General features: G+C 44.5%; 1 protein-coding gene across 1 annotated transcript in view; it reads right to left on the reverse strand.

The window, feature by feature from the left end:
• The window catches only part of LOC132403381 (2'-5'-oligoadenylate synthase 3-like), a 125,809-nt gene that overhangs the window by 81,578 nt on the left and 31,168 nt on the right, over positions 1-13,063 (reverse strand). The window contains exons 10-12 of the mRNA XM_059986795.1: positions 11,618-11,868; positions 8,883-9,015; positions 5,159-5,449 (exon numbers count right to left, since the gene is read on the reverse strand). Coding sequence (XP_059842778.1) covers positions 5,159-5,449; positions 8,883-9,015; positions 11,618-11,868 — 675 coding nt within the window. The remainder of the gene's footprint in view (positions 1-5,158; positions 5,450-8,882; positions 9,016-11,617; positions 11,869-13,063) is intronic.

The following is a 13,063-nucleotide window of genomic DNA, read 5'->3' on the forward strand; positions in this document are numbered from 1 at the left end:
AAAAGGTTCATACAGCTAAATAATGTTAGAGATCTAGAAGATTATAAGGCTAGCAGGTAGCAGCTTAAGAAGGAAATGAGAAGAGCCAGAAGGGGTCATGAGAAGCCCTTGGCGGGCAGGATTGAAGAAAACCGCAAGGCATTCTACAAGTATATGAAGAGCAAGAGGATAATTTGTGAAAGAATAGGACCTAACAAGAGTGACTGGGCAAGTGTGTATGCAACTGGAGGAATTAGCAGAGGTTATTAATGAATGCTTTACTTCAGTATTCACTTGGGAAAAGGATCTTGGTGATTGTAGTGATGACTTGCAGCGGACTGAAAAACTTGAGCATGTAGATATTAAGAAACAGGATGAGCTGGAGCTTTTGGAAAGCACCAAGTTGGTTAAGTCGCAGGGACCAGATGAGATGTACCCCAGGCTATTGTGGGAGGCGAGGGAGGAGATTTCTGAGCCTCTGGCGATGATCTTTGCATCATCAATGGGGACAGGAGAGGCTGCGGATGTTGTTCCTTTATTCGAGAAAGGGAGTAGAGATAGCCCAGGAAGTTATAGACCAATGAGTCTTACTTCAGTGGTTGGTAAGTTGATGGAGAAGATCCTGAGGGACAGGACTTATGAACATTTGGAGAGGTATAATATGATTAGGAATAATCAGCATGGCTTTGTCAAGGGCAGAACGTGCCTTACTAGCCTGATTGAGTTTTTTTAGGATGTGGCTAAACACATTGATGAAGGAAGAGCTGTAGATGTAGTGTATATGGATTTCAGCAAGGCATTTGATAAGGTACCTCATGCAAGGCTTATTGAGAAAGTAAGGAGGCATGGGATCCAAGGGGACGTTGCTTTGTGGATCCAGAACTGGCTTGCCCACAGAAGGCAAAGAGTGGTTAAAGACTGGTCATATTCTGCATGGAGGTCGGTGACCAGTGGAGTGCCTCAGGGATCTGTTCTGGGACCCTTACTCTTTGTGATTTTTATAAATGACCTTGATGAGGAAGTGGAGGGATGCGTTAGTAAGTTTGCTGATGACACAAAGGTTGGGGGTGTTGTGGGTAGTGTTGAGGTCTCTCAGAGGTTACTGCGGGACATCAATAGGATGCAAACTGAGCTGAGAAGTGACAGATGTAGTGCAACCCAGATAAGTTTGAAGTGGTTCACTTTGGTAGGCAGAATATAGTATTAATGGTAAGACTCTTGGCAATATGGAGGATCAGAGAGATCTTGGTGCCTGAGTCCATAGGATGCTCAAAGCAGATGTGCAGGTTGACTCTGTGGTTAAGAAGGCATACGTGTATTGGCCTTCATCAATTGTGGAACTGAATTTAGGAGCCGAGAGGTAATGTTGCAGCTATATAGGACCCTGGTCAGGCCCCACTTGGAGTATTGTACTCAGCTCTGGTTGCCTCACTACAGGAAGGATGTGGAAGCCATAGAAAGGGTGCAGAGGAGATTTACGAGCATGTTGCCTGGATTGGGGAGCATGTTTTATAAAAACAGGTTGAGTGAATTCGACCTTTTATCCTTGGCGTGACGGGAGGATGAGAGGTGACCTGATAGAGGTGCATAAGGTGATGAGAGGCATTGATCGTGTGGATAGTCAGAGGCTTTTTCCCAGGGCTGAAATGGCACTGGGCACAAGAGGGCACAGGCTTAAGGTGCTTGGGATTAGGTACAAAGGAGATGTCAGGGGTATGCAGAGAATGGTGAGTGCGTGGAATGGGCTGCCGGCACATATATGATAGGGTCTTTTAAGAGACTTGTGGACAGGTACATGGAAATTAGAAAAATAGAGCACTATGGGTAATCCTCGTAATTTCTAAAGTAGGGACAGTTTTGGCACAACATTGTGGGCCGAAGGGCCTGTATTGTGCTGTAGGTTTTCTGTGTTTCTGTTTCCCCCCCCCCCAACTGTGCCCACACACCAGCCAATGTTATTTTCCAGTCCATCAATCAATTGTTGTTTTCACACCTCTACAATCCCATGGTCCAGAGCATTTTAAACTTAATCTACAGTCCATATTCAGATCTGAAGATTGGTGGCTGAAGTTATTTAATAGATGTCCTAACTCCAAAATTGCCTTAACAGCACCCATATCAATTAAACAAAACCTCCCCTGTGTCAATCTGTCAATCATGAATAAACTTTACTTTCTTTCACATCATCTGAGTCATTTATAAATATGCTGATTATTATCACAGGAGTTAAGTTGATTGACAATGCATAGATCTGGACATTGATCCAAATGTATGAGGCCTATTGTCACTGAAAAGTCTGGGCAGTCGGATTCTCTTTGTAAACTCTGGTGGTGGGGGTGTTTGCCAGGACAGCTCAAGCTTGTTCAAACCCCCAACCAGTTCAGTGACTTTCTAATCCATTCTGCCTCACCAGATTCACAGCAATGTGTTGACTTTTAACTGTTCGCTGAATTGGCCAGTAAGCCAGTCAGGAGTAGAGATGGATAGTCATTGAATACCGATCTTGTTGGAGATACACACATCCTGTGAATAAAAACAAGCCCAACACACGAAACTGATCCTTACAAAATGGACATTTAGAACACAATGGGCAAATAATTCAGTGGTCATCGATCTGACTACACTTGGAATTCTGTGAGCAGTTTTGGGCCCATTATCAGTGAAAAGGATGTGCCGGTATTTAAGAGGATACAGAGGAGGTTCACAAGAATGATCCGGGAATGAAAGGGTTAACATAATCAGAGCGTATGACAGCTCTCCGCCTGTACTCACTGGTTAGAAGAATGAGGGGGGAAATGTCATTGAAACTTATTGAGAATTGAAAGGTCTTAATAGACTTGATGTGGAGAGGAAGTTTCCTATAATGGGGCATTCGAGGACCAGAGCGCATGGCCTCAGAATACAAGGACGTCCCTTCAGGACAAAGAGGAGGAGGTATTTCTTCAGCGAGACGGTGGTAAATCTGTGGAATCCATTGCTATAGATGGCTGTGGAGGCCAGGTCATTGGGTTTATTTCATGCAGAAGGTGATAGGTTCTTATTTAGTAAAAGCATCACAGGTTACAGGGAGAAGGCAACAGAATGTGGTTGAGAGGGCAAATAAATTGGCCACGATGGAATGGTGGACCAGGCCTGATGGTCCAAATGGCGAAATTCTGTTCCCATCTTTTATAGTCAGTTAAAATCGTCCGTAACAGCTCATTTGAGCGAATGAATATATGATGTCCGATTGAGCAAAACCAGCCCGATAATCCTTCAAACATTAAAACAGCTTTATTTATTGACTGCTGAATTTCCAACAATACAAAACAGAATTTACATCATATTAAGACATTATTATTCAGATAATTTCAGCAGTTTCTTCCCTGACATATAGCCAATGGCTGCCATTTCTCACATTGTACCGATGTGGATTCACAAAAAAATTCTTTTACTCGATTCAAGTCATTGTGTTTATGACGCTTAAGAGAAGAGCCTTGAGAAAAAAAAGCATAATAATTAAATAGATTCAAAGATCAATAGGTACGGCTATTCACTTTGTCCGTGTGTGGTGCAAGAGAATTGTGGACAAGCATAGGGTTTGCCAGAGTTTAAAGTGCACTGTGGGAGAAGTGTCCACGTGGGTCTGATGAGGTCCGAGGGGGTGGGGATTGTGCACTGACAAGGTACCCACGATGCATAAATCATCCGAGCTTCCCAATCACCCCAGTTCCATTATCAGATATTGGTCACGTTAGCTAACTTGGGATATGTTGCATCAGAAAGAACACAATATGCAATATGTGTTTCAAGAGTTCCTGCCTCACATCAGTTACAGTTAATGCTGATTCGACCAAAGTAATTAACCAAAGGTAATCAAAGATTCAACAGTGGCTGGGTGGGAGATGCCAGAGAGTAGTGGTGGATAACTGTTTGTCAGGTTGGAGGCCTGTGACTAGTGGTGTGCCTCAGGGATCTGTAATGGGTCCTATGTTGTTTGTCTTATACATTAATGATCTGGATGACGGGGTGGTAAATGGGATTAGTAAGTATGCAGATGATAGTAAGGTAGGTGGCGTTGTGGATAATGAAGTAGTTTTTCAAAGCTTGCAGAGAGATTTAGGCCAGTTAGAAGAGTGGGCTGAAAGATGGCAGATGGAGTTTCATGCTGATAAGTGTGTGGTGTTACATTTTGGTAGTAATGATCAAACTAGGACATACATTGTAAATGGTAGGGCATTGAGGAATGCAGTAGAACAAAGTGATCTAGGAATAATGGTGCATAGTTCCCTGAAGGTGGAATCTCATGTGGATAGAGTGGTGAAGAAAGCTTTTGGTATGCTGTCCTTTATAAATCAGAGCATTGAGTATAGGAGTTGGGATGTAATGTTAAAATTCTACAAGGCATTGGTGAGGCCAAATTTGGAGTATTGTGTACAGTTCTGGTCACTGAATGATAGGAAAGATGTCAACTAATTAGAGAGAGTACAGAGGAGATTTACAATACAAATACAAGTACTTTATTGTCACCAAACAATTGATAGTAGAGCGTACAATCATCACAGTGATATTTGATTCTGTACTTCACACTCCCTGAAGTACAAATTGAAGTAAATACAATAAAAATTTAAATTATAAATCATAATTAGAAAATAGAAAAGTGAAAGGATTTACTGGAATGTTACCTGGGTTTCAGCACCTAAGTTACAGAGAAAGGTTGAACAAGTTAGGTCTTTATTCTTTGGAGCATAGAAGGTTGAGGGGGTACTTGATAGAGGTATTTAAAATTATGAGGGGAATAGATAGAGTTGACGTGGATAAGCTTTTTCCATTGAGAGTAGGGGAGATTCAAACAAAACGGTATGAGTTGAGAGTTAAGGGGCAAAAGTTTAGGGGTAACACGAGGGGTAACTTCTTTACACAGAGAGTGGTAGCTGTGTGGAATGAGCTTCCAGAAGAAGTGGTAGAGGCAGGTTCGATTTTGTCATTAAAAAAAAACCAGATAGGTATATGGACAGGAAAGGAATGGAGGGTTATGGGCTGAGTGCAGGTCGCTGGGACTAGGTGACAGTAAGCGTACGGCACAGACTAGAAGGGCCGAGATGGCCTGTTTCCATGCTGTAATTGTTATATGGAACCTTAAATGAGAAAAACTAATTCAGGTCTTTATCACTGCCATTGATTTTCAAACTGTTCAGTTAGGATCCACTGCATTAGGAAGTTGAATCTCAGTGCCACCACGCAATCTCAGGTTGACAAGGATGGTAGAATGGTGCTTAATGCCATAAGATTGCAGTGTACGTGCATCTTCAAGCGGCGTTGATTGAAAGGTTAAGTAGTACTGGCTTCGCTGGATTCGCTGCAGGGATTCAATTTTATCTTTTAAACTTGAAACCTGGTCATCTGGCAAAACCTGGATCGTCTGGTCACGTCCATCTTTTCTGACAAATATCTCCATTACACCCAGGGTGACTCCAAATGTCTTCACTGGCTGAGGTACACAAAACAAAAATGGACAGAAGTAAAATATGTTCCTTTTATACGTCAGAGGCAATAGAAAACGGAACAGAAAATCCTACAAAAGGCTGTGGATTCGGCCCAGTACATCACATGTAAAGCCCTCCTAGCCATTGAGCACATCTATATGAAAAGCTGTCAGAGGAAAGCAGCACCCAACATCAGAGATCACCACCACTCAGGCCACGCCCTTTCCTCGCTGCTGCCATCAGGAAGAAGGCACAAGAGCCTCAGGACTCACACCACCAGCTTCAGGAACAGTTACTGCCCCTCAGCCATCAGGCTCTTGAACCAAAGAAGATAACTGCATTCGTCGATTGAGATGTTCCCTAAACCAATTATCTCACTTTTAGGACTCTTTATCCAGTTATTTCATGTTCTCGTTATTTATTACTATTTATATTTGCATTTGCACAGTCTGTTATAGTTACTGTTCTATAGACTTGCTGAGTATGGCCGCAGGAAAATGGATCCCTGGGTTGTATGTGGTGACAGATATGCACTCTGGTAATAAAATTTACTTCGAACTTTATAGTCTAAGTGACAGGCAAAATCCGACAGTGTCGGACAGCAGGTGTCGAAATGAAGGGAGTGTTGTAAAACTAACTCCAGGAAAAAGCTGACTGCACCACTTATGTAAGGCTTGTGCCCCATTATGATAAATTGTTTTCTGCCCAGACTAGGGCTCATTTCTCATCCATTTTACTCACCAAACACCTGGCCATTGGACAACTTGCGTGCCTATCTTTACAGACCATCCAATGAGAAATTGAGAGTATATGGTCAAACACAAGAGATTCTGCAGATGCGGGAAATCCAAAGCAACACATGCAAAATGCTGGAGCATCTCAGCAGGTCAGGAAACATCTATGGAATATAGTAAACAGTTGCCGTTTCTGACTGAGACCCTTCATAAGGACTGGAAAGGAAGGGGGAAGAGGACAGATCAAAATGGTGGGGGGAGCATTACAAGGATTGTTACAAGGTGATAAGCGAAGCCAGGTGGGTGGGAAAAGTAAAGGGCTGGAGACAAAGGAATCTGATGGGTGAGGAGAGTGGACCATAGGAGACAGGAGAGGAGGAGGGGACCAAAGGGGGCCGTCATTGGCAGTCACCTGAGCAAAGCTCGACACTCGTGAAACAGTATGGAAATTAACTGTAAAAATAAGGATTAAAGACACTTATTTTAACACCCCAAAAGCCCAGGGCTCTGCTGTAACCCATCCTATGCTGGAATTACTTCTGGAGTGCAGTGGCCTCTCCGTACAAATTCAGATCTCAGCAATAAGTGGAAACAGTCATACTATCCTTCATTGCAAAGCGTACAGCCCAGGGTAAATCGTTCAGTGATCTCTCAGATTGGAACGAGTGGAGATACAATGCCTTTGTTTCAACATCGATAAACAATCTACAGGTCAATTCACAGGCTGAGAAAGGCTGATGATCTGCAAGCATCTTAGCGCGCAGATTACTGTTTCCCCGTTCTCGGGCTAAGTTTCAATTCCAAGGTCTGACGTTGCAACTAACAGGGTAAATGTCCAAGGTTACAAGCAGGAAACTGCAGTAAAACAATCATCGACTTGGGTGGCAATTTGTTCGAAATCGTACAGGACATTTATCTCACAAATGTCTACAGGTATACCCTGGAGAGCAATCTGACTGTCTGTATCACCCTCTGGTATGGTGGGTGGGGTGGGGAGGGGAACTACTGCACAGGATTGAAGTAAGCTGCAGAGAGTTGTAAACTTTATCAACATCATGGCCTAAGCCTCCATCGTACCGTGGACATGCTCAAAGAGCAATGCCTCAGAAAGGTGGTGTTTATCATTAACGACCCCATCACCCAGATGCCCTTTTCTGATTATTACCATTAGGGAGAAGGTACTGGAACTTGAAAGCACACACTCAACGATTCAGGAACAGCTTCTTCCCCGTTACCATCAGATTTCGGAATGGACATTGAACCCAGGAACGCACACTACTTTTTAAATTTCCATTTTGTCATTATTTAGTTAATTTAACTATTTTATATGTGTGTGTGTGTGTGTGTGTGTGCGCGCACGCGTGTGTGTTCTCTGCAATTCACAGTTTCTTTTTCTCTATTATTATCTATTGCATTGTACTGCTGCCGCAAAGTTAACAAATTTCACGACTTATGCCGGTGATATTAAACCTGATTCTGATTCTGATCTTTAAGTACTAGAAAGTGGACAAATGGAATATTTCTGACACTGTGAGGCCAAAGTTACAGTAGCTGACAAGCAAGATGTAGGAAGGATGTAGGAAAAGCCATGTTTTTTGTTTTAGCTTTTAGCCCATCCAGAAACCAGCAGACAGTTGTCCTATTGTCTTTTGCTTAGCTCATTTAGAACATAGAACATAGAAACCTACAGCACAGTATAGGCCCGTCAGCCCACAATATTGTGCCAACAATTTAACCTACTCTAGAAACGACCTAGAATTTCCTTACCGCATAGCCCTCTATTTCTCTAAGCTCCATGTACTTATCTAGGAGTCTTTTAAAAGACCCTATTATATCCACCTCTACCATCTTCACCGGCAATCACCCTTCTACCTACTTCCAAGCACCTTAAACCTATTCTCCCTCATGTTAGACATTCCAGCCCTGGGAAAAAAGCCTCTGGCTATCACCATGATCAATGCCTCTCATCATCTTCTACACCTCTAGCACGTTACCTCTCATCTTCCGTCACTCCAAGGAGAAACGCCCAAGTTCAGTCAACCTATTCTCAGAGGGCATGCTCTCCAATTCAGGCAACATCCTTGTAAATCTCCTCTGCATTCTCTCTATAGTTTCAACATCCTTCCTGTAGTGAGGTGACCAGAATTGAGCACAGTACTCCACGTCTGACCAAGGTGCTATACAGCTGCAACATTACCTCACAGCTCTTGAACTCAGCCCCACAGTTGATAAATACCAACACACCATACGCCCTTAACAACACTGACAACCCTCCAGACTATCCACTCCACCACCAACATCTGGGTCAAACCAGTGTTCAGAACTGCAGCGTTGAAGGACAAGGTTGTTGACCTTCAGCTCCATGGACTGCAAATGAACCTGCAGGACAACACAAAGGCCTGTGACAGACTGTACCATCTCCCATGGCCGGGGCAATCTGGGATATCTGTCAAAAGCCAGCCATTGGTGGGGTGGAAGAAGTGGGCAAGTAAATGTCTTTCTACACGTACAAACCAGCTGGATGAACTCAGCAGGTCGGGCAGCATCCGTTGAAATGAGCAGTCAACGAAAACGTTGAGTGCTCGTTTCAACGGATGCTGCCTGACCTGCTGAGATCATCCAGCTTGTTTGTATGTGTCATCTGCTGTGTACTTTGTGTTTACTAAATGTCTTTCTACGTTCATCATTTACTTAAACCAGTTACCTGGACATGCCAAGGACTGACGCCAGAGACACAAGGCATTCTTAGGCACTTCCTGGCTTCATCTCCCATCACGTCCCAGACACCTGATGAAGCCACGTTTCCAGTTGGATCAGCAGGGTCGAGAATTACTGGTCTGAAAGATAAACCATTCCAACAAAGACCTCGTAAGTTCAACGGCTCAACATCCATCTCCTTGAAAATTTCATGGAGTTGCTATATATGCAATTTGTTTTCAAAGTAAGCATACACCAAGAAGTACTGATGGAAAATTTAATACTTTTGACCAAGCCCCTGAAGTTCAGTTCATGACTAAAGTACCTGCCCAGCCCTGGAGACCACAGAAGAAGATGCTGTTGACAGAGGGGCAAGACCAGAGTTTGTTGCCCATCATGGTGTTAAGGGGATTAGTCAAAAAAAATATGTTTGACCTAATATTCTTCTCCGCCCATCAGGAAACCAGCAGACAGCTCAGTTGTCCTATTGTCTTTCAGGTTTAACCTGGACGCCTACGGAGCCAACCACACTGAAGTACAGCAAATGGCTTCCTCAATTCCAAGCTCTTTTCCCTCATGTCACTGGCCGTGCTGGAAGTGAGTTTTATCTAAAACCCTGCAACGTGAGGACACCAAGGACCAGGGTTGTTTGATGGTGTGATTTACGATGGGTTTCACTACCTCAGAAACCAATTCCTGTGTTGGAATTCTGGGCAACGATCTGTATCTCTGCAAATATTAACCAGTATTTTCCTATGTGTCTTGTGAAGAGGAAATGCAATTTGAGTAGGAATAAAATCTGAGGGATAAGTGACAAACTTGTTGTTACCAAGAAGTAACATGAGAGTGAATAACATACGGAGAATTCCATAAACTGGAGGTAAGGTTGCTTTTGTAAGTTTATTGTTCAGGGAGAGGGGCATTTGGAGGCTGATGTTCTTGGTGTGTTTTGTGTGGGGAGAGAAGGATTTGCGGACTGATGTTCGGTGTGTTTTGTGTGGAGGGAGGAGGATTTGGGGACTGAAGTTCTTGGTGTGTTTTGTGTGCAGGGAGGGGGATTTGGGGACTGATGTTCTTGGTGTGTTTTGTGTGCAGGGAGGGGGATTTGGGGACTGAAGTTCTTGGTGTGTTTTGTGTGGAGGGAGCGGGATTTGTGGACTGATGTTCTTGATGTGTTTTGTATGGAGGGAGGGGGATTTGGGGACTGAAGTTCTTGGTGTGTTTTGTGTGGAGGGAGGGGGATTTGGGGAGTGATGTTCTTGGTGTGTTTTGTGTGCAGGGAGGGGGATTTGGGGACTGATGTTCTTGGTGTGTTTTGTGTGCAGGGAGGGGGATTTGGGGACTGAAGTTCTTGGTGTGTTTTGTGTGGAGGGAGCGGGATTTGGGGACTGATGTTCTTGATGTGTTTTGTATGGAGGGAGGGGGATTTGGGGACTGAAGTTCTTGGTGTGTTTTGTGTGGAGGGAGGGGGATTTGGGGAGTGATGTTCTTGGTGTGTTTTGTGTGGGGAGAGGGGGATTTGGGGACTGATGTTCTTGGTGTGTTTTGTGTGGGGAGAGGGGGATTTGGGGACTGATGTTCTTAGTGTGTTTTGTGTGGAGGGAAGGGTCTCTGGTGATTGAGGATCGTGTTGCCTTTCTATTTTGTGCAGGGGGTCGGGGTTGCTGTTTCTCTCTGAACTGACTTCCATGGATTTTCTTTGTTTAACGGTTATCTGGAGAAGAAAAATCTCAGAGTTGTATACTGCATACGTCCATTAAAAAATGACCCTTTCAACCTTGCAACACACACAAAATGCTGGAGGATCTCAGCAGGCCAGGCAGCATCCACAGAAAAGAGTCCTGTGACATGTTGGGCCGAGACCCTTCAGCAGGACTGGAGAAAGAAAGATGAGGAGTAGAGTTAAAAGGTGGGGGGAGCGGAGGGAGAAACACAAGGTGATCGGTAAAACCAGGAGAGGGGAGGGTGAAGGATCGCAGCTGGGAAGTTGATTGGTGAAAGACTTACCGGGCTGCAGAGGGGGGAATTAATAGGAGAGTACAGCAGGCCGTGGAAGAGAGAAAAGAGGAGAGGAGCACCAGAGGGAGTTGATTGCTAGACAAGGAGAAAGGCCGAGAGAGGGAAAAGGGGATGCGGAATGGCGAAAGGCGGGGGGCCATTACCATAAGTTCAAGAAATTGATGTTCATTCCATCAGGTTGAAGGCTACCCAGACAGAATATAAGGTGTTGTTCCTCCAACCTGAGTATGGCCTCATTGCAACAGTAGAGGAGGTCACGGATAGACATATCAGAATGGGAATGGGAAGTGGAATTAAAATGGATGGCCACTGGGTTGTCCTGCTTTTACTGGCTGAAGGAGTTTAGCCGTTCGGCAAAGCAATCTTGAAGCTTTTTAGGTGACTGAAAGGATTACCACTGGTGGAAAAGGAATGGAGAGGGGACTGGCCCCCTGGCTAGGAGAGGTTGTAGATGCAGGGTGTGGTGAGGTAATGGAGGGTAGGTTGTGGCTGGTGAGAACTGAAAATGAGGGAGAAGGTTTGGAATTTCATCACTTCAGGTGAGACAATGCAGGTTACTTTAGAATTAGGAACATTTAGAAGTGCATTGAATCATCTTTATATTATGATAAGATTATTTTTCCCTGTGTTAGACCTGTCTGTACAGGAATTTGAAACGGAACATTAACTAAAATAAAAAAAGTAGTTTTAATTGTCAGTGTGAATTGTGCTCGTGCATCTTACCTCCTCTCACGGAGTTTATTTTTTAAAAATTCTGCCAAGGATCCATTAGTGACATCGTAGTAGTCAGTCCAGTAGATGCACAGTTCCCGATGTCTGCAGATCAGTTCCAGGACTGTGCGGAACCCTTCAGCCGTGTCAAATCTCTCCTTGCCATTACCTTGTTCCCAGGCATGGATAGTCAATAACTCCAGGGCATACTTTGGTGGCAGTCGTGTTCCGGCTCTCAACTCTGACTGCCGTGGCTTCACGTACTGAGAAAGTTATTGACAAAGATAAATAAATAAGTGATGTAAAACATACTCCTTCCTATCCTGTATTTTTCTCTCTACATTTTAATCCTTTGTTATTTGTCTTGAGGTAGATACATGCTTTGTGCACACCCAGATCAACGATCACATAAAAATATCCTTTGACCAATCTTTGTGTAGCCCTTAATCCAATATTTCCATCACTCAAACTGCTACATATAAAGTTAATTTCCCTTCATAAAAATAAGTTTGAGGGCACATAGCCTGAGGCTCAGGCTGCCGTCGACAGATCTTTGAGGACCAAACCTAGTCTTAACATATTGATGTAGCTATAAAGAAGGCAAGACAAGACCATGGCTAAATTTAAATAGGAGTTTGTCACCTTATACACTCAAAAACATCTACAGATGCACTGTGGAGAGCATTCTGACTGGATCATCACCATCTGATATGGGTGTGGCGCTACTACACAGGATCAAGGTAAGATGCTGTGGTGGTTCAGTCCGAAGTCCGTGGTCCGGTCAGCAGACTCCGGACTCCGGGTTTTCCAGCGGTCCCTTGCTGGGTTGGACTTAACTGGAAACACCTGAGGCTCATATTGGAACTGGGAATGTAAGTGGCCCTGGTATTGAGTGTGGTTGGGTTGTTGTTGTTTACTCAGGGCACAGATGGCTGGTGGAAGGCTAGAATGGACTCTTGCCATCCTTGGGGCCGCGTTGGAGAACCATGGCTTCTGGGAGCCTTGCTGTCAGTAGTCGGAGTGGTCATTGTGGTATGGATTCAGCTGTTTCCTGGGCCAGCTGGGTGGCCGTCAGCCACTCTGAGCTAGGTAGGGATCCAGTTACTTCCGTAGCCAACAAGGCTGCCGGCCGTAACGGCTACTCAGAGCTACCCCGATGCAGAGGTGGAACTGTCTGTCGTTCCTTGGTGTTTGTCTCTTCCTGTCCTTGCCCCGGTGAGATAAGTCTGGCTGTTCTGCCGTTGCTCTGCGGGGGGATCTGTCTTGTCTTGCCCTTGCCTCTGTGGGGTAAATCAGGCTGTTCTGCTGTTACCCTGTGGGGGGAATCTGTCTTGTCTTGTCTTTGCCTCTGTTGGGTAGGTCAGGCTGTTCTGCTGTTACCTGATGGATGGTCCTGCCCCACCTTGGTGTGTCGTTATAGATGAGTCCCGGCTTGTCGGAGGATAAGTCCCAGCTCTG

Source organism: Hypanus sabinus, chromosome 13 (assembly GCF_030144855.1).
Source record: "Hypanus sabinus isolate sHypSab1 chromosome 13, sHypSab1.hap1, whole genome shotgun sequence".
Lineage (NCBI taxonomy): Eukaryota > Metazoa > Chordata > Chondrichthyes > Myliobatiformes > Dasyatidae > Hypanus > Hypanus sabinus.